Source organism: Hyperoodon ampullatus (genome assembly GCF_949752795.1).
Source record: "Hyperoodon ampullatus genome assembly, chromosome: 9".
Classification (NCBI taxonomy): Eukaryota; Metazoa; Chordata; class Mammalia; order Artiodactyla; family Ziphiidae; genus Hyperoodon; species Hyperoodon ampullatus.
This window is the reverse complement of record NC_136922.1, coordinates 52,940,696-52,962,393: the sequence shown is the minus strand read 5'-3', so window position 1 is coordinate 52,962,393 and position 21,698 is coordinate 52,940,696. Positions and strand designations below refer to the sequence as shown.

General features: G+C 34.3%; 1 protein-coding gene across 1 annotated transcript in view; it reads right to left on the bottom strand.

Moving 5' to 3' along the window:
- Window positions 1-3,028: 3,028 nt before the first annotated feature.
- The window catches only part of KRIT1 (KRIT1 ankyrin repeat containing), a gene marked incomplete at its 3' end in the record, with an annotated part of 36,321 nt that continues 17,651 nt past the window's right edge, over window positions 3,029-21,698 (bottom strand). Inside the window, exons 9-17 of the mRNA XM_079710959.1 lie at window positions 20,476-20,632; window positions 19,417-19,524; window positions 17,031-17,187; window positions 16,093-16,244; window positions 10,725-10,891; window positions 9,997-10,084; window positions 9,298-9,504; window positions 3,940-4,056; window positions 3,029-3,097 (exon numbers count right to left, since the gene is read on the bottom strand). Coding sequence (XP_079567085.1) covers window positions 3,029-3,097; window positions 3,940-4,056; window positions 9,298-9,504; window positions 9,997-10,084; window positions 10,725-10,891; window positions 16,093-16,244; window positions 17,031-17,187; window positions 19,417-19,524; window positions 20,476-20,632 — 1,222 coding nt within the window. The remainder of the gene's footprint in view (window positions 3,098-3,939; window positions 4,057-9,297; window positions 9,505-9,996; window positions 10,085-10,724; window positions 10,892-16,092; window positions 16,245-17,030; window positions 17,188-19,416; window positions 19,525-20,475; window positions 20,633-21,698) is intronic.

Here is a 21,698-nt window from a genome sequence, read left to right as displayed (position 1 = left end):
ATGTGGGATCTTCCCAGACCAGGGCTTGAACCCGTGTTCCCTGCACTGGCAGGCGGATTCTTAACCACTGCGCCACCAGGGAAGTCCCTCATCACAGTTCATAAATATGAGTACTTATTATCTCCCTCATTAAACTCTGATCCCTGAAGGCAGGGACTTTTTCTTACCACTGGATCCCTGGCACATAAAAGGCACTCAAATTTATTGAAAGGATGAAAAGGAAAATAATCTTTTATCCCCAGTGCTCATATAGTGCCTGACCAATCCTAGGCACTCATTAAAAGCTGTTTGCATTTTCCCCTTATTGTTTATTTCTGGTTTGTTATGGTCTGACAATGATGAATTTTTTTTCAATACTAACTTTGAAATTGACTTCTTAATGCTATATATTTTTAAGCTTTTAATAGGCATGCTACTCCAATAATTTCCTCTTCCCTTCTCTCAGGGCTGCCATACTGTACAACTCCGGGAGGGTACACTGTACTCAATGGAGCAGGGAGTTGTTTGATGCAGCATTGATGCATCCTCACTTCCCTCTGTGAAAGGAAAAGCATTCAGCTATTTCCTAAAGTTAGTTACAATAGCAGTTCTGAACCCTAAGCTATAAATCAAAAACACCTGGGATACTTTCAAAGCAGAAATGCTTGGGCCCCACCCGATAATTATTGAGTCATAAAGTACCAAAACTCCCCAGGTAACTGCAGAGCTAGGGTTGGGAAACACTGGGTTGGGAGCACAGGATGAGTGTGGGAGAATTGGTTAGAAATTAATCTAGATAGGCAGGTTGGTGTATTCAACACTTAGGAATTGGAATTTAACTTTACATCAGTGAGGAGGGTTTTAAGAGGGTAATGAAATAATCAGATCTATGAGAAAGGTTAACTTGGCACCAGTGTGGCAGGGTTTAGAGCCTGAGTTGGGGAGGCCAGGGGAAGAAGCTACAATGAGCCCTAGAATAGACTGCGAGGACTTGAACTAGGGTGGCTGCAGTGCAAACACAGAAGAAGGGAATAGGGGCTTCCCTGGTGGCGCAGTGGTTGAGAGTCCGCCTGCCGATGCAGAGGACACAGGTTCGTGCCCCGGTCTGGGAAGATCCCACATGCCGCGGAGCGGCTGGGCCCGTGAGCCATGGCCGCTGAGCCTGCGCGTCCGGAGCCTGTGCTCCGCAACGGGAGAGGCCACAACAGTGAGAGGCCCGCGTACCACAAAAAAAAAAAAAAAAGAAGGGAATAGGAAAGGACTCACAAGACATTTGACAGAATTTGCTAAGTGGAATGTGTAGGGTGATTAAAGAGGGAGAAGTTATAGACCACTCCCAGATTTCCAGGGTAAGCAAATGGATGCAGTTTGATGCCATTAACCAGAGAATACAAGTGTAAGGATAGAATGGAGCAGGTAGATGAAACAAATTCTGTTTCCAGCTGTGATGAAACAGGCGTTCCTTGTGTAAACCATTTAGGTGGAGCTAGAATAGCAAGAAATTGGAAATTAAGATCTAGAATTCAGAAGATAGGTTGAGGCTGAGGTTTTAGGTTTGGGAGTCAACAGGGTATTTGGTAACAATTGAGGCTACTGGAATGGATGAAACTGAACAGAGCACTGTCTATGTAGAGTCAGAAGTGCTTAGCACAGAATTAAAGATAAATCAGGCTTTCTCATTAAACTTACTTAACCACATAATCTTAATTTTATTTTTTAATATTTTTATTTATTTATTTGGCTGTGCTGCATCTTAGCTGCAGCATGCGGGATCTTCGTTACCGCGTGCAGGATCTTTTTAGTTGCTGCACGCGGGATCTAGTTCCCTGACCAGGGATCAAACCCGGGCCCCCTGCATTGCGAGCATGGAGTCTTAACCACTGGACCACCAGGGAAGTCCCCTTAATTTTAATAAAGCTCAGCAGACCACCATTAAAAATATGCAGATGTCAATGTGAAGAGATGATAATATAAAAAAATTATCTGCAACCTGTAGGATAATTTTAAGTATTACTACTGTTATCTCTGAACTTACTTAGAACACAACAATCTGTTAGCTTGGAAAGACTAATTTCTAAGCTTATTAAATAGCAGATTAATCAAGTTAGCTCCTCATATGATATCCGTGCTCCCCTAAATAAAACAACCAGATATTTGGTGATCTACTGCCTACAATGTAAAGGCAATATAAATACATCATTGAGCCAACTCATAAAAATACATGTTCTTAACAAATGCAACTACTAATATTCAGAGATTGTCACTTAGTCTATGCGTCCATGTATGTATGTGCTTATGTGCCAGGCAGTTCTGTGTAATTTACTTAACTTTAATAATACAAGTTCACTATTAGGTCTGGAATTATTTCAACAGAAAATTAAGTAAAACTTAAGAAAAAATTCCCAGGCCCTGCTATTTCCAAGAGAGTGAATGAACTTGTCTAGAACTTGTCCCTGAAATCGTTGTTTTTAAGAGGCACTCATGTAATTATGATGCAGGGGGTTCAAGAACTATAATACTTTGAGAAATACTAGCTTATACCAAATAAACATTTTAACTAAGTCTTTTAAAAACATGTTGAGAAATGTTCAGAGATTACAAAAAAAAATTTAAGTAACTGTTACATATGCTTTAAGTAGAAAACACATTTTCTTTATTCAAATCATGTGACTTTCTGTACATTTTGAAATGACACACAAAGTCATAGCAAAGCTATATTTTAATTTCATCATATTCCACTCTAAATTCTGTACCATTTACCAAAAATAACTTTTTATAAAGCTTACTGTTTTGTCTAATATTATACAGACTATCAATCTACACATTTTTGTGTGTTTCTCCTAAAAATTAGATTAGCTTATTAGGATATTATATAAAACTAATTGGTATATTACACACCAAACATAAGTACAGATTCTGTACAATGTAATAGTATACATATATATTACAAGAGACTAAATGCCTTGTTAAAAGTAATAGTTTAAGAAATCTTTCATGGAAAAAATCTATATCACAAAATGTGGTGGCTTAAGTATCAGTTGCTTTCCTCTCATGAATTTCTTTCCGTGGGCATTAACTGTCCATTTAGCTTCATTAGTAGTTTTACCACAAGGCCAGCCTACAAAGTAAAATATATGTTGACAATAAATTTGAAACATGTAAGAATGTGTAAATGACATACATGGCAGTGGACAGACAGTTCTCTATGTATTTGAAAAGGAATTTTTCATTGTTATAAGACTGCAATAAATTATTCAGATAAGTTTCGGGCTTTGCTTAGGAAAGGCCTGCCTTTTTACCTTGGTCTTAAATATGTTAATTTCATGTTAGAGGTTTTCCTTAAAGTAAAATGGACTATCATTTTTTTTGTTAGTTTCTGCTTTATAACAAAATGAATGTTATACATATACATATGTTCCCTCCAGGCTTGCGTCTCCCTCCCACCCTCCCTATCCCACCCCTCCAGGCGGTCACAAAGCACTGAGCTGATTTCCCTGTGCTATGCGGCTGCTTCCCACTAGCTATCTACCCTACGTTTGGTAGTGTATATATGTCCATGCCTCTCTTTCGCTTTGTCATAGCTTACCCTTCCCCCTCCCCATATCCTCAAGTCCATTCTCTAGTAGGTCTGTGTCTTTATTCCTGTCTTACCCCTAGGTTCTTCATGACATTTTTTTTTCTTAAATTCCCTACATATGTGTCAGCATACAGTATTTGTCTTTCTCTTTCTGACTTACTTCACTCTGTGTGACAGACTCTAAGTCCATCCACCTCGTTACAAATAGCTCAATTTCGTTTCTTTTTATGGCTGAGTAATATTCCATTGTATATATGTGCCACATCTTCTTTATCCATTCATCCGATGATGAATGATGACTATCATTTTTTAAAAAAGAAATAACTTTATTAATACAGTAGAGTTTATTACTAGAAGTCCAGAATAACTGATTAGGTACTCACCTGTTTTGTATGTACTATAAAGCTCATTTTATATTCCATACTATGGATCTGAAAACATGTATCAGCATCTCCCAACTGCCACATAAAACAACCATACTTAAGACTGATGAGTAAAGCCTGCAACATAATTAGAAATCATTATATTGAAATATTTATTAAAAACAACACCCATCTTCTCTTACTATCTACATCTATCTAGACAGGTCTAAACACAATAGTTTTGAAAGTTAGAATAAAACTTGTTCAAAGTGCCCACACTAACTTCACACAGCCTGCAGTACAGAGCCACATATATGGTAGACTCTTAGAAAACTGCCTTCAGCAATGATATTCTTATCAGAATGACAAAATTTTTTAAAGATGCCCATTCTGTGCTATGTATTTGTATATGTGTACACACACAGAAAGAAGTATTATTCATCCATGAGAAATAAGGAAATCCTATCATTTGCAACAACATGGATGGAACTGGAGGGCATTATGCTAAGTGAAAAAAGCCAAAGAAAGGCAAATACCATAGGATACCACTTATATGTGGAATCTAAAAAAGCCAAACTCACAGAAATAGGAAGTAGAATGGTGGCTACCAGGGGCTGGTGGGTGGTGGAAATTAAGGAGATGTTGGTCAAAGTAGTACAAACTTTCAGTTATAAATTCTGGGGATCTAATGTGGGGCATGATGATTATAGTTAGCAATACTGTACTATATGCTTGAAAGTTGCTAAGAGAGTAGATCTTAAATGTTCTCACCAGAAAAAAGAAACTGTAATTATGCAGTGTGATAGAGGTGTTGGCTAATGCTATGGTGGTAACCATTTTGAAACAGATAAGTGTATCAAATCAACATATTGTACACCTTAAACTTACCCAATGATGGGGGGGAAAAAAAAAAGATGCCCATTCTATCAGTGGCTTTCAAGAAAATTAAGTGTACTGCAAGTTTTTACTTCCTGCATCTTAAAAACAATTCCTTTTACTATTGATATATTCAGTACCTTTTGAATATTCATATAGTACTTTCAGATCTGAAATTTATGTAATAGGGTAACATGTCGATTTAGGCAATTTCATATCACTGAAAATAAGTACACTGATATATTTATTGTAAATATAAGCATTATTTTAAAAATTAATAATATATCCTTCATATATTCAACAGAACTATTTAAAACCAATTACAGTACCCTATTCCTACATGTTGTAACATAATGGTATACTTAAATAGGAATCCAATATATTCTTTGGATTATTTAAAAAACAATTATCTCCTAGTAGTAACTTACATTTTCTTACCCTAAAAATATATTCTTTGTATACACATATACAAAGAAAGTGCTCATGCCATCCTTTAAAATAAGTATGTTGAGAAACATTACCTCTCTATGACTAGCAGTTCTTAACATAATGATTGTAAATAATAAACTAAGGATATGCCAGGAAGGTAATGGTTTAGGGCATTCTGAAAGTGAGGTTCTGTAAGTGAAATGTAATATAATTAATTTACATGAGTGTATACCACTTATAATGGGAAAATAATAACATCTTGCTTAAAAATAGCTATACTTATAAAATATAACTTATAGACAGGATCTACTAAAATAGCTATTTACCAAAGTACACAATGAAACACTGAGTCAAGATATTATAAAACTTTAAACTGTCTTTTGGATCAGTGACTTGAAACTTGTTTAATCAAGAGACAGGAAACTGTCCATTTAATATGTCCTCAAAACAGTTTAACATACAGAAAAAAATACATCTGTGGTATAGCAACTCCTCGATTACATGAAGGTCAAATGACCAACAAAAGCACTGAAGCCATAAGTTAAAAATAAAGGTTTTGTTTTTAAAGGACAGTATGCAGGGAGAAAGGAATTCTTGAGAAATCCACAATAATGAAAACGGCTGAATGGAGTTGAAGAGCCCACATGGCTGTTTTGAGAGACCAGTCTGCTCCAGAAGGAAAAAGTAGCTCTCATTAGGAGGTAAAACCTACAAAGGGGAAGGTGCTTAGTGAAGGAAGTCAAAAAGTAAGAGGGCTTCCCTGGTGGCGCAGTGGTTGAGAGTCTGCCTGCCGATGCAGAGGACACAGGTTCGTGCCCCGGTCTGGGAAGATCCCACATGCCGCGGAGCGGCTGGGCCCGCGAGCCATGGCCGCTGAGCCTGCGCGTCCGGAGCCTGTGCTCCGCAACGGAGAGGCCACAACAGTGAGAGGCCCGCGTACCGCAAAAAAAAAAAAAAAAAAAAAGTAAGAGAAATGACAGGGATAGTTGAGAGCAGAAAAGGGAAACCATGTAAGTCAGAAGTAGAAATAGCCAACCAGGACACACAGGAGAAATAGTGATGTTGACAAGTGACCATGAACAATGGCACTAATGGGTATTTAAAGAACCAGTTTTATTTCAGAAGAGCATTATGGTCTACATAAATTGACATCAGCAAAGGGTAATCTATTGCCTGGATTAGCAGTGGTATTAAGGCTGAAGATATATCAACAAGTACAGTTCAGTTATGAAGACTGAAATGCTTTCACTATAGTAAAACATTGAACCGTAACACTGCATTTACCTACTCGATAGTGCCTACATTTTATGTAAGTAGACAGATAGGTCTCTGATGAGTATATGAAACTGGCTGAGCTGTATTTTCTGAGGGGCAACTTTCATTATTCCAAACAATAACAAAATATAGAAGGCAGAAGTAATTGAGATTAAAAAAAAAACCACAGCTGTATTCTATGGCTTTTCCTGAGATTTAATCTCTGAGGCTAATGTATCCCATATGTAGACTTTTAAATGCAAATGAAAGTATTTTTGCAGATGAAGATGTTTATTTAAGCAAGCTTGTCATATTCAACCCTAGCAGATTTGGTCAATCTAAGACAACTGAGGACAAGCTGATTGTTCCTATCTTTGATCGTTTGAAAATGTAATTATCTTAGAGCTTTTATAGGTGCCATAAATTTATCAGTAGCTTACAGAACACAAGGTAATGATTATGTGGACAGAAAACATTGTTACCCTTGGTTTCAATCACCTTTTTATATGCCCAATGACAGCATTTCTATTTATATTTCTAGAAAAAGAAGATTCTTAATAACACTATCATCCTCTGCCTGCTACTGCTATCTCACTTACTCAATTCCTGGACCAGAATATTATTCATAATATGAAATGTTACATTACTGAAACATCATTTGAATACTATATAAAACTTTTCATTGTTGCCTAAATTTGGAATGCTCCCAAAAGTCAAACATAAAATACAGTTTAGAGAAAAGGCTCAGTGTTATGCCCACAGTATCACCATCCAGTTCAATGAAGAAGAATTTGCAGATATTTGTATAAAATGGTCTGAAATAGCAGAGGAAAAATTTCTTGAAATGACAAGGGGAATTTCTCCTTCATTTCCTTAGTACAACAGGAATAGAAAAAGTAGTTACAAGCTAATAAGAAGTAGCTTATTTTGTATGAGTAAAATAGTCTAAATAGAAAATGATAAGCAAATGATTCCAAAGCAAGCAGATATCAGAGACTTCAAAAAATCAAGTTCCAAGTCAGTCACTGCCCTATGTCCCTGCATATTCTTTATCTCCATTCACAGGCATATGTAACAGTATGGGAAAATAACTGTTGCCCATAATGATGATCCTGAGTTATCAGGAAATAACTAAACTACAATTGGGATACTTTCAGAAGGTATGTGATTACATAATAAAGACTTACAAAAATGATGAAAAAAGTTAGGTTTACGATGAAATTCCCTAGTCTAAAACGCCTTTTAAAAAAATGCGTAACCTTAGTTACTTAAACTGATTTGGAAAATAGTCTATTCGTGACATATCTGAATGAACAAAATAGACTTTTATCTGCTTCCTTTACTAACCAGAAAGCTGTTTATCCTGTGAAATGTGTTAAATATGCTAAAAGTAATTGATAACCCCATATTTATATTATCATGACTTTGATTAGAAAAAGGAGCACAATACGGTAATAAGCCTCTGATTGAAAAGCTCTGAAGTAGGGGCGGCCAGATCAAGATGGTGGAATAGAAAACCTCTGAACAGTTCTAATAGGTATTCACAGTCCCATCCACACTTCATCTTGCCCCCCAAAATGTTCTTATAACTTATTCTAATTTGCAAAATGAACCACTTGTGTCAGATATTATATTTCCTTTTTTAAATCTGTATTTTTTTCATTTAAATCTAATTGATTTTTAGAATAGGTAATACATTCACAGTTAAAAAAATTTTTTTAAGTTGTAAAATGCTATATAATGAAAAGTCTCCCTTCTACTCTTATTCCCAGTTACATGGTTCCCCCCTCTAAAGGCTTTAAGAGACATTTTATGCATACAAAAGCAATACGTATTTATGCAAATATAGTATTCACTTCCCCCCATTTTTTGAGGTACAATTGACATATAACATTATATTAGTTTCAGGTATACAACATAATGATTCAGTATTTATATATATTGCAAAATGATCACCACAATAAGTATCGTTAACATCCATCACCATACATAGTTACAACTTCCTTTTTCTTGTGATAAGGAATTTTAAGATCTATTCTCTTAGCAACTTTCAAATATGCAATACAGTATTATTAACTGTGGGCACCATGCTCTATACTACATCCCCATGACTTATTTATTTTACAGCTGGAAGTTTGTACCTTTTGACCCCCTTTACCCATTTTGCCCATCTCCCAACTCCCTGCCTTTGGCAACCACCAGTCTGTTCTTTGTATCTATGAGCTTGTTTTTTTTTTTTTTTAAAAAGATTCCACATATAAATAGTGAGATCATATGGTATTTATCTTTGTCTGACTTATTTCACTAGGCATAATGCCCTCAAGGTCCATCCATATTGTTGCAAATGAAAGACTTCATTCTTTTTAATGGCCAAATAATATTCCATTGTATATATTTACACATTTTTTTTAGGCATTCATCCACCGATGGACACTTAGGTTGCTTATCTTGGCCATTGTAAATAATGTTTCAATGAACAGGGACGTGCATGTATCTTTTTGTGTTAGTGTTTCTGTTTTCTTCAGATAAATACCCATTTCCACCCATTTTTACATGAATGGTGGCATATTACATATGGTTCAGCACCAAATATATCTTAGAGATCATTCCACAGAAAAATATTCTTCTTTCTTTTATATGGCTGCAAGGTATTTCAATGTTACAATTAATATGTTAACTCCCTATTGATAATCATTTCGTTTTCACCCCCCTATCCTTTGCTATTATAAATGAATGAAATTGTTCATGTAGGCTAGTACTGTTATTTTAGATATTACATAATGTGACTGGTCAAAAATAGCTGAAAAGATGAAAATCTACCTTAGTTTCCATATTGAGAAGATGAAGTCCTTTTATATTCACACCTACATACACAGGGATGACTTTATGATTACTGGGGCTTGCCTTTGTAAATATCTGTCCTATGAAAAAAGCTGCTCCATATGTAGGAATTTCCCAACAATTCTGTAAGAACATGCGCTGTAGGTGATGCATTTCTTTACTGACACCTTCACTTGTACTAAGATTCTAAAAACAAAGTAAAATAAACAGATGTGAAAGGAGAATGTACCTTTGATAATCCAAACAGGTCAACTAAACAGTTTCTAAGATCAAGGCTATCCCAAAGACAAATAAAATTGTGTGACATTATCCCAAAGGCAGTTTTTCTTTTGAGATCTTATATTAAAAAAAAAGAAATATCAAGGTCTAAAAATAACGTTTATCTATTCTATTACATTTTTAAGTGCCTCGTGGATAGAGATAGTGTATTATCTCATGTTTTTTTAATCTCTAGCACTTACCACAGTATCCAGCATACAGACGGTATTCAGTAAAAGATTCTACATTATTAAAAATAAAACTATTTTGCTCCTTTTCCTTTCAGGCATGTGAACTATAAGATCCTTATTTAATTGCAAGAATAAAATGTAATGTACCTATGTTTAAAACATATTAATAATACTAACAAAATTTCAACTAGGCTATAAAATGTCTTTTTATTTCTATTTAACAGCTTACCTTGTATTCATGAAGTATTCGGTTTGTCCAGTGAGGTGCCTTACTTTTCAATTTGGTAATAGGTACAATGGATTTTAGATTTTCTTCACTGTAAGCAAATACGCCAACATCTTTTAAATAAATCAACTTTAGTAGCTACAGTAATATAATCATTTACATGTAAATGGCTTTAAATAATATGATTTTTGAGCTGAAAAATATTATATTGTAACATATCAGAGAACTCTCAACATGTTAAGCAAAAAGTCACGATCCTAATATTGCTCAATTTAGAGAAATGTTTCTTCTTTCAGTAGGCACAAAATATTTTTGAATATTGAAAACTACAATAAACAAACTTTAGATATGCTAAAACCTCAATGTTTTCTCTCAACATGAAACATGAACTAGTTTTTGTGGTGGTATACTGAAATGCATCTGCCTTGTAACATTTTTTCTACTAATCCAAGTCAGGTTTTAGTGAACTTATTTAAACATACAGTAAAGAAAGATAAAGCTAACAAGTATAAGGCATATCAAACTATATTCAAATATAAAGAAAAGAACTTTGGAGACAGTGTAACTTAAAGAATGCTTTACTATGTTTTTTTTTTCTCATTCCATGCCTTATATTATTTAATTCCAAACCAACGTCTAAATAGTTCTTAGTAACATAATATTTCTTAATTTTCTTGGTTAAACTGAACCTTGGGTACAGCACAAGACCATGAATTGTATTAAATACTTACTTCAGGAAACCTTGCTTGTGTTTCTTACTCTCATAATTTCCATAAACTATCTGCAGCAGTAGACTTGCCAATGTTATCAGTTTAGCATCAGGAGCTGTATAAAAGCCCTTCAATAAATTATATCTGGCTTCATCAAAGAGAATAAGAATAGCTAATGGGTCTTCAATCTTAAAAGAAAAAGTATAATTTGGTTATTAGGCCACAATTTCCTGTTATAAATGTACAACTTGCCACTATCTAATATGAAAAAGCAAAAGCTATGTAATTTCATATAAATAAGCTGTTATTGCTTTAGAGCAGAGGTTGACAATTTTTTTCTATTAAAGCCCAGACAGTAATATTTTAAGCTTTGTGAGTCAGATATTCTGTTAGAACGACTCAATTCTGCTATTGTAGCACAAAAGCAGCTATAGACAACACATCTACAAATGTTGGAGTTGTTCTAAAACTTTTTATATTGATTCTGAAATTTGAATTTCATGAAATGTTCATGAAATATTCTTTTGAATTTTTTTCAACCATTAATAGCTTGCAGGATATACAAAAATAGGCAACAGGTCAGATACAGCAATAGGCCATAGGTTGCTAACCTCTGATTCACAGTTCAATAAAATTATCATCAGTTTATGGATATGAGTGTGTATAACTTCTAGTACAATTTTACTTAAATTCTTTATACTCCTCAAACATTCTTCTACAATCTGTGCTTCACCCAATATAGTAGTGAACCTCAAAGAAGATAAAAGGAAGTGTTAATTCCCAGAAGGACACATGAAGTTTGAAAAAAGCTTAACATTTTTTATTTGACTAAAAAATATTCAGTACTTTGCACTTTCAAATAACACTAAAGGAGGGCGTACTTTTTTCAAGTTTTGAAAACTTTAAAGTTTCACTTTATCTGATAAGATTAACAAACATTGAAAAATGCCAGCCTACAGAATACATTTCTACTTGGAAATAATCACCAATTATAGAGATTCTGAATGAATACTTAGTGTGTTTCCAAATATTATTCAAAATGACCCAAATTCCTTATGGTAAAAGAAATTTTGTCATACTAACTAAAATAATATCTTATAATACTCCATATATTGCTAATATCAAAAAAACTGAAACAGAATTTCATGGGGAAAAAAGATAAGGGGATTGCTCTAGATTAAAGGAGACTTAAAGAGACAGTAATCAAATGCAAAGCATGAACGCTGACTAGCTCCTTCAGTTGGGAATTATAAGAGACTGAAAAATTGGGGGGAAATCTGAATATGGGTCTGATATTAGATGTTATTATGGAAATACTAATTTTATTAGGGTGAAAGTGGTACTGTACTATGTAGGTACATCCTTGTTCTTAGAAGATGCACGTTAAAATATTTAGGGATGAAGTGCCAGGATGTCTGCAACTTAATTTTAAATGGTTCACAAGGAAAAGAGAGGAAAGATGAAACAAATGTAGCAAAATGTTAACAATTAGTGAATTTAATGAATGGTATATGGTATGAAGTTTATTACTTTTTCAACTTTCCTATGGGTTTTTTTTGTGGTACGCGGGCCTCTCACTGTTGTGGCCTCTCCCGCTGCGGAGCACAGGCTCCGGACGCGCAGGCTCAGCGGCCATGGCTCACGGGCCCAACCGCTCCACAGCACGTGGGATCCTCCCAGACCGGGGCACGAACCCGTCTCCCCTGCATCGGCAGGCGGACTCTCAACCACTGCGCCACCAGGGAAGCCCACCTATGGGTTTTTAATTTCTCAAAATAATTGTTGGGAAAAAATGAAAGAAAACATTTTTCTAATAAAAATTGACTTAATGAATTTGAAGAGTTTGAATAGAGAATAGTTATAATTCCTAACAGTGTGTTCAGTGACTATTAGTCAACAATTGTTCTTTTTAAATGAAAGCAGGCTCTTTTCATCCTAAAAGAATAATCCTAACCAAAAAAATTGCAATTCTTCTATTTTTCAGGTGGTAAAAATAGGAATTTTTCAATTACACAATGAGTGAAAAAGAACGCAACCACTTTATCAGATGATCGTGATATTCTGATTCACCTTAAGTACTCACTAAGCCTTACTTCTTTTCACTTGAGCCTACTTTATATTATTTGTAACATAATATGCAATTAATTAATATCCAAGTATTATCATTATTGCTCTTTCTCTACCAGCCAGCTTTAAAAATATTACTTAGGGAGAAAGAAGACAGGCTGAGTATATTTAGATTATTTGCAAATTTCATACATCTATTACATTTTAAGAACTGCTAACAAAGTTTGCTATTTTTAACTATTTTTAACTGTAGAATTTAGTGGCATTAATTACATTCACAATGTTGTGAACCATCACAACTATTTACATATTTTCATCGCCCAAACAGAAACTCTGTAACCATTAGGTCCTCATTCTCTCCCCCCATCACACTTATATACTTTCCGTTTATGATATCTATTCTAGATATTTATTTAAGATAAGTAGAATCAAACAGTATTTGTCCTTTTGTGTATGGCTTATTTCACCTAGCATGTTTTCAAGGTTCATCCATGTTATGACATGTATCAAAACTTCATTTCTTTTTATGGCTGAATAATATTCCATTTTCTTCATCCATTTATCTGTTAATGAACACTTAGCTTGTGTCTACCTTTTTGGTTATTATGAATAATGCTGTTAAGAATGCTGGAATACAAGTATCTGTTTGAGTTCTTGTTTCCTTTAGGTATATACCTAGGAGTGGAATTGCTGGATCAAATGGTAATTCTATGTTTAGTTTTCAGAAGAACCACTCAACTATTTTCCACAGCAGCTGCACAATTTTACACTCCTACCTACAACATACAAGGGTTCCAATTTCTCTATGTCCTCATCAAAACTCAACATCTTCTTTTATAAATTTTTATTATTACAACCATCCTAGTAGGTGTGAAGTGGTTTCTCATTGTGTTTTGATTTGCATTTCCTTAATGACTAATAATGCTGAGCGTCTTCGCATGTGCTTGTTGGCCACTTGTATATCTTTACTGGAGAAATGTTATTTAAGTCCTTTACCCAATTTAATTGAGTTGTCTTTTCGTTGTTGAGTTGTAGTTCTTTTTATATTCTGGATAGTAAACACTTATCAGATTTATGATTTGCAAATATTTTCTTGAATTCTCTAGTTTGTCTTTTCTCTTTCTTGATAATGTCCTTTGATTTACAAATGCTTTTAATTTTGATGAAGTCCCATTTATCTATTTTTTCTTTTTTTACTCATGTTTTTGGTGTCATATCTAAAACTCCAAGGCCAAATCTAAGGTCATAAAGATTACCCACATATTTTGTCCTATGAGTTTTATGGTTTTGGCTTTTATATTTAAGTTATTGATACCCTGAGTTAATTTCTGATGCGGTGTGAGATCAGGGTCTAATTTTATACTTTTTGCATATGAATTTCCAGTTGTTCCAGCATCATCTGTTGAAGAGACTATGCTTTCTTCATTGGATGCATTTGGCATCCTTGTCAAAAAGCAGTTGGCATGGATATATGGGGTTACTTCAGGACTCTCAATTCTATTCCACTGGTCTATGTCTATCCTTATATCAGTACCACATTGTTTGGATTATTGTAGCTTTGTACTAAGAAATTTGGAAATGTGAATCCCACAACTGTATTCTTTTTCAGGAATGTTTTGGCTATTCAAGGCCCTTTGCAATGAATTTGGGGATTGCCTTTCCCATTTCTGCAAAAACGTCTGTTGTTAGGGAATTGTGTTGAATTGGTAGATCACTTTGCTTGTATTGATGTCTTAACAATATTAAGTCTTCTTATCCTTGAACATGGGATGTCTTTCTAGTTACTTATGTCTTCTTTAATTTCTTTCAGCAATGTTTTTGTAGTTTTCAGTGTACAAGTTTTGCAGCTCTCTTGTTAAATTTATTCCTAGGTATTTTATTCTTTTAGAAGTTATTTTAATGGAGTTTTTAGTTTCCTTTGTGGAGTGTCTGTGGCTGGTTATAGAAACAACTGATTTTCATGTGTTGAGCTTGTACCCTACAACTTTGCTGAAACCATTTATTAGCCCTAGTAGCTTTTGTGTAGATTCTTTGGAATTTCCTATATACAGGATAATGTCATTTGTGATCAACAGAGACAGTTTTACTTTTTCCTTTCCAATCTGGATGCCTTTCTTTTTTTTTTTTTTCTTTCTTTCCTTTTTTTGGGGGTGGTGGTGGGGGGAGTGTGGCTCATTGCTTTCGTTAGAACTTCTAGTTCTATGTTAAACAGCAGTGGTGAAAGCAGGTATCCTTGTCTTGTTCCTGATCTTAGGAGGAGTTTTCAGTCTTTCACCACTGACTATGTTAGCTGTGGGTTTTTCATAAATGCCATTTATTACACTGAGGAAGTTCCCATCTATCCTAGTTTTCTGAGAGTTTTACCACAAAAGGCTACTGGATTTTGTCAAATGCCTTTTTTACCTTTAGTTTGATAACAGAAGAGGGACAATATGAATAGTCAGGCATAAAACATTTACCAAGTTTGGACAAGGTCATTGAAATTTTCATGTGCTGAAATTTGTTTAACCTTGTCTGTTTAATATTTTCTTGAATAAAGAATCAGGAAATTGTGTATTTTTTCTTCACCAAATTTATGAGACCCTGGAACTTTTCTTTTTCCCCCAGTTTTCACAGCTACCACTGCATTTAGATTATCACCTAGTTTAACTTGTAACATCTCCCTTAGGTTTCTTCCTTGTCCAGTTGTACCTCAGATGACATTATTTCACTTCTCCTCTAAAATTTAAAGTAATTCAAATCCAAACATACTTGTTTGGGACAGACCTTTTTTTAATCAAATGTAAATTCCATTCTCTTTTTTACTATCTATATAGTTCTCTGTTGAGTCAAAAACAGCTATTTACCGACTGTTGAGAATAACTTTTTAATGTCCCCTTTGTAAATATAATCTTCTCTAACCAGGATGTTTTTTCTGTTCTCCCCCTACACCAATGCATCTCTTTGCTCCTTTGAAACTTACACAACTGATTAGCCTTTATTAAGTTTATCTGACACTGTACTCCCTTTCTAACTACTCTAAAATTTTTTTCTACTCTAAAATCTTTCTCCCATCTGGTTGGTAATTCTCTTTAGGATGGATTCTCTATTTCTTTTGTATTCTAAGACAATGGAGGTGGGGAAATGGAAAAACCAACCAGAGGCTTTGTAAGTAGACTGACTCAAACTCTACCACTTACAACAGGGATGTAAGGATTGAACAGAAAAACAGAAATAAAACCTCCTGTAAAGGAAGAGCACAATTTTTGCCTCTAGTGCTTAAAACAGGAACTCAGTAGATTCTGAACATTTAAATGACTGTAAAAAAGATTTCTGAGCAAACCTTTTTCTCAACTTCCAAAGGAAGTCTCACATCTCTTCTTAGGAAAAGCTGCGGTGTCTCCCTTTGGGGATCCAAATTAGTCAATTCAGCAAGTATTTCTGGCCAGTCACGAACATGTTGCAATGGTTTATGATAAGGCTTGAGTTGAAGGCCTGAAAAACATCTTTCCTTTTATAAATGATAATGTAAAAATGAACCAATTAAATCAACACACAAACTTTTTATCAAATTCTGTACCTAAGTACTGAGCACACACAAATTAAAGGTCTAAATTTAAATCAATATTGACTTTAATCAACATTACTACCCAATTTGAGGTTAATTATTTATTAAGAATATAAGAATTATGAGACTAAATCTGAAAATGAATAAAATTTATCAAATATATTTAAGATCCTTAATTCCATGATAGCCTACTTAATGAGAAAATCAGTAGAATTTGGTGTTTAAAAAAATACAATTAAATCACTAGATAACCAATCACAACCAACTCAATGAAATCCCTTATGTATCTGCAATACTTTGTCTGAAAGACAAATCTATAATGACATTGGGTTGAGTGTAAATAACAAAGATCTGATAGAAAACCAATATACAGAAAAAGAAAATCTGTATTATTCTGAGATGAGGTGAGCACTGAAAATAAAGGCAAGTTGGATGAGCACTACGTTTAACAGCATTCAAATCAAATTCATTGCCAAAGAAAAAATGTTTTGGTTTTTATCATTTCAAACATTGTATGAACAAAGAGGGGCCAGGAGGAAGCAGAGGCTTATCTGTTTCAGCAATTTGAACATAAACAATCTGTATAAAAGAGAAGAACACTGTATCATTTGAAAATTTAAAAGTCAATAATAATTGATGCTATACTTAAGTTTACCAACCCACTCTCAAAAAGGAATAATCAGGTTTATACAACAGAATAACAAATTGCTTACTGAGATTTTCTGAACAGATCCAAATAGTGAAATATTGCTGTGTTTCTTGAGAGAGACGCATTCCTTCCATTATCTGCTGCACTGTGGTATTATTTCCATGCTTCAGTTCAACAGAACGGTATGATCCATCCATTCTGTATATTCGAACTTTTTCATACTAGGACAAAGAATGATAATAAATTATGCAACCTGATTATAAATTATACATCCCAATACAACAAAATGCTTTAATTTCAACTTCATCTGCTTAAAAACAACTTTAAGTGAGAATCTTCTGGCGGTATTTTATTTATTTATTTTTGCCTTGCCGTGTGGCTTGTGGGATCTTACTTCACCAACTAGGGATTGAACCTGTACCCCCTGCAGTGGAAGCACAGAGTCCTAACCACTGGCCCTTCTAGCAATATTAAAAAAAATTTTTTTTCATTATTTATATTTTCTAACATGTTTTCCTCTGAATATTCCATGGTCAAATAAGTTTGAGAAACTAAGGCAAATGGGTTTTTAAAAAATATTCAACTTCGAAATCTTCTGAAAGGATATTTTAAAGCCATTAATGTACAATGTAAATATCAAATGGGGGATATAGACTTGGTTAACTAAATCTGGTGTTAGTCAAGTACCTCATGAGTTTAGTGGGCCACAAATTAGAATGTAGAAATGTGTACCAGCAATAATTTGTCCTAAGAGGAATCTGTGATAGAAGATTTTGCAGGTAAAGGTTATGAAACAATGGACCATGAGCCAGTTTCTTTCCTCCTGTTCAGAAAATCCCAGAGAGAACTGATATTCTCAATACATTTTTATTGTTATAGGAAGTAACTGATGCCACCAAACAACTTCCAGGACAGTTCATTTTAGATAAAAGTACCTAATTCCTTTTATCTTATACATTCAGATATAAAAATTATATGAGAAATAAAAATGTGGTTTTTTACAAAATAAACTTATTTATTTATTTATTTTGGGCTGCGTTGGGTCTTTTTTGCTGCACACGGGCTTTCTCTCGTTGAGGCAAGAGGGGGTTACTCTTCATTGCAGTGCATGGGCTTCAGCAGTTGTGGCTCGCAGGGTCTAGAGCACAGGCTCAGTAGCTGTGGCGCGTGGGCTTAGTTGCTCCACAGCATGTGGGATCTTCCTGGATCAGGGCTCAAACCCGTGTCCCCTGCATTGGCAGGCGGATTCTTAACCACTGTGCTGCCAGGGAAGTCCCTAAAAATGTGTTTTAACTATACAAATAGAAAACAAATTGCAACGAAGTATAACATAAGGGTGCCTGTACTGCTTATCTATTTCCTTGCTTTTGTCCTGTACTCAGGAAATAGTGTTTTGACAAAAATGTGTATGAATGTGTGTAATTTTCCTTAAAGACAGAGATCATGTACTGAATAAATAAAGAATATGTATTCTTTATCACATCACTTTCAGCATTTTATGGTGTTAAATTTACAGAAATACTCAACAAATACTCATTGCCTACTTAATAGAAATGTCTGGAAAGGCTCAAACATATGGGTTATACCTGTTGGTATAAAACTTTTATCCTTTATCAGTTGGTATAAATCCTTTTATCTGGTTTGCAAGTTTCCAAACAATTTTTAAACTGATAACAGTTTTATCGTCACTATAACTTTCAGGCATAACTGAGTTTTTTCTAATTGTTAATTCTTCTCTATTTTAATGTCACTGCTAATTATTTTGTACATAAGTAGGTGGAAAGGCCAGGTTGAACTGGCAGAATAAAAGACTTAGAAATCTCCTATTTTAACCCATTCACTCTCTTGAGGAGGAAAATGAATCTGTAATAGATGACAACTTGCAGAAACTAAATTACCAAATGATGTGTAATATTATTATTGGGTTGACCAAAAAGTTCATTCAGGTTTTTCATATATTATGGAAAAACCCGAACGAACTTTTTGGCCAACCCAATATTTACAAATATATTACTTAGAAGGCCTAAGTAAAGAGAGATGCTTCAATGAATAGGTTAAAATTTGTAATCAGCATATCAAGTATACAGATTACACTGGAAATTAGATTAATTTTAACTGATCAAAAGATTTATTTATGCAGTTTTAATTTGATATGCAAGAATAAATGTCCAAATGTTAGTGATGATAACAAATTTAATACCTATGAAGTCTAACCATGAGGTTTTATAAAAGCAGGAAAGAAGCCATCCATACATTTATATCCTTCCACCCTTGCCACAGATCCTCAAATTACTTATCAATTTAAATACAATGCTTGGCTCTAACTAGTATTTTTTTTTTTTTTTTTTTTTTTAGTTTCTGCTTTATAACAAAGTGAATCAATCATACATATACATCTGTTCCCACATCCCTTCCCTCTTCTAACTAGTATTTATGAAGATAATTCTTACTGGTTTGTTAATGGCTTCCTTCAACAATTTTGCAGCTTCTTCCCAATTATTTTGTTTGTTTTCTTCACAAATATTTAAAGGAGATCTTCCTTGTTGGTCTGTTATGTGCTAGAAATGTGGGGAAAAAAGAAAAGGTTAAAGATAAAAGGCATTACAAATGTACAAATAAGGGAAAATATCAAGTTTCATTACAAAACTATTGTCAAGTGTTAAGTACATATTAAGCAATCTTAGTGCATGCTATACTTAAAATAAACATGAACTGCCAAAGATGACTCAAAGCACTAATCAATGTGATTATTGTTTTTCAAAAGTTCTGATTATAGCAATAACAAAGGTTTTGTTAAAGTTTTTTTTTTTTTTTGGCTGCGTTGGGTCTTTGTTGCTGCACGCGGGCTTTCTCTAGTTGCGGCGAGTGGGGGCTACTCTTCGTTGTGGTGCGCGGGCTTCTCATTGTGGTGGCCTCTCTTGTTGCAGAGCACGGGCTCTAGGCATGTGGGCTCAGTAGCTGTGGCTCGCGGGCTCTAGAGCACAGGCCCAGCAGTTGTGGTGAACGGGCTTAGCTGCTCCGCAGTATGTGGGATCTTCCTGGACCAGGGCTCAAACCCCCATCCCCTGCATTGGCAGATGGATTCTTAACCACTGCACCACCAGGGAAGCCTCAAAATACTTGTTAATACAAATTCCAAAATATCCTTTTCCTTCTTAAAGATATTTTTGAGAAAATACACTATAAAATGAAAAGAGGTTAAATTTTATGTACATTCTGTAGATGCATGGCAGTGATGGTTCTAAAACAATGTAAATGTACTTAATGCCAATGTACACCTAAAAATGGCTAAAATGGTAAATTTTATGTGAGACGTATTTTACTATAATCTAAAAAATTATGTACAAAAGCAAAGTGTATACATAAATATTACTTATTCTATATAGTAAGTGAAATTTGTTTTTATTTTTCAGCTGACCTCTCAAGTGTATAACTTAACATTTTAGTGTCATTACTTGTTATTCACTGTTTGATCATTTAAAAAAAAAAAAGCCTGGAAAATAACTTACTCTGTCAACTTCTGGATGGTTTAGGAGAATCTGTACTATTTCAGCATGTCCTCCTCCAGCAGCAAAATGAAGAGGAGAACTAAGTTGTCCATTTAAAAGGTTTGGATTGCACTTTCCTTTCTCTAACAATATGCGAGTGGCTTCAACTTTTCCATACCTATAAAAAAATAAAACACCTAAAAAGTCATCTGAAATGTTTGAAAAATCCAAATTTTAGACAATATCTCAAAGAAATCTAAGATTTTTCTAGCGCAGAGAACAAGGAATGAAGACACTGATGTAATGTTTACAGTGCTTAGGGATTTCTTATGAATTACTCTGATTCAGTTCAACTGTTTCTATTTCTGATCAACTGGGAGAAAATATAATCTCAAATACAAGATGGAGCAGATGATAGAGAATCACTATCACATAAAATACAATACAAAAATTATAAATTAGGGAGATAAAATTTTTAGTCAAAATTCTTTTCAGAAGCAGAAAGTAACTCATAAATTTAATAATGCTTTTTACTCAGCCCTGCCTTTGATTTACAAAATAGGCCCAAAGACGTAATTCTCCACATAGCTGCTGTATGAGGCAATGTGGGAGACACAAAGATACGTTAAGATGAATAGTCTCTGCTCTGGTAAAGGCTTATAATGTAATCAGAGAGGAAAACAAAAACATGAGATGTTACATAATGCTGTAAAATTTAAGTAACAGTTGAGGAGAACAATCAAAAAATATGTATTTGTCAAATCATAATAGTATATAATTAATGTTTTAAAAAATGTTGGAAAAGGAAGATAAGATTTCAGTCTCAGTTCTGAAAAGTGTTCTGATAGAAGAATAATTTGAACTGGATTTTAAATAGGAAGAAGCTGAAGAGATGCTGAAGAGAAGTAAATATTCCAGATAGTGGGAAAAAGAGTAAGCAAAGAGTACAAAGAATGTGCGAGATATAGTGAGTCCACCATTTGGTTACAAAGACTTATATAAGGTCGCAATCTAATGCAATGGTGGAAAGGTAATTCATTTTTTGGAAATAAATGGGTAGAAGGGGAAAGGAAATTTGCTTTTAAATATGGTGCATTTGAGGGGAAAATAGCACATCTTTAGAACTAATACGATTTGCTGTCAACTTTCTTCCCCCTCACATACCCTATGGTTTTCCTACGCCCTGAACCTGCTAATTGTATCCTAGCCTTCTTATTCATATGACTGTTTGCTCATGTTCTTAG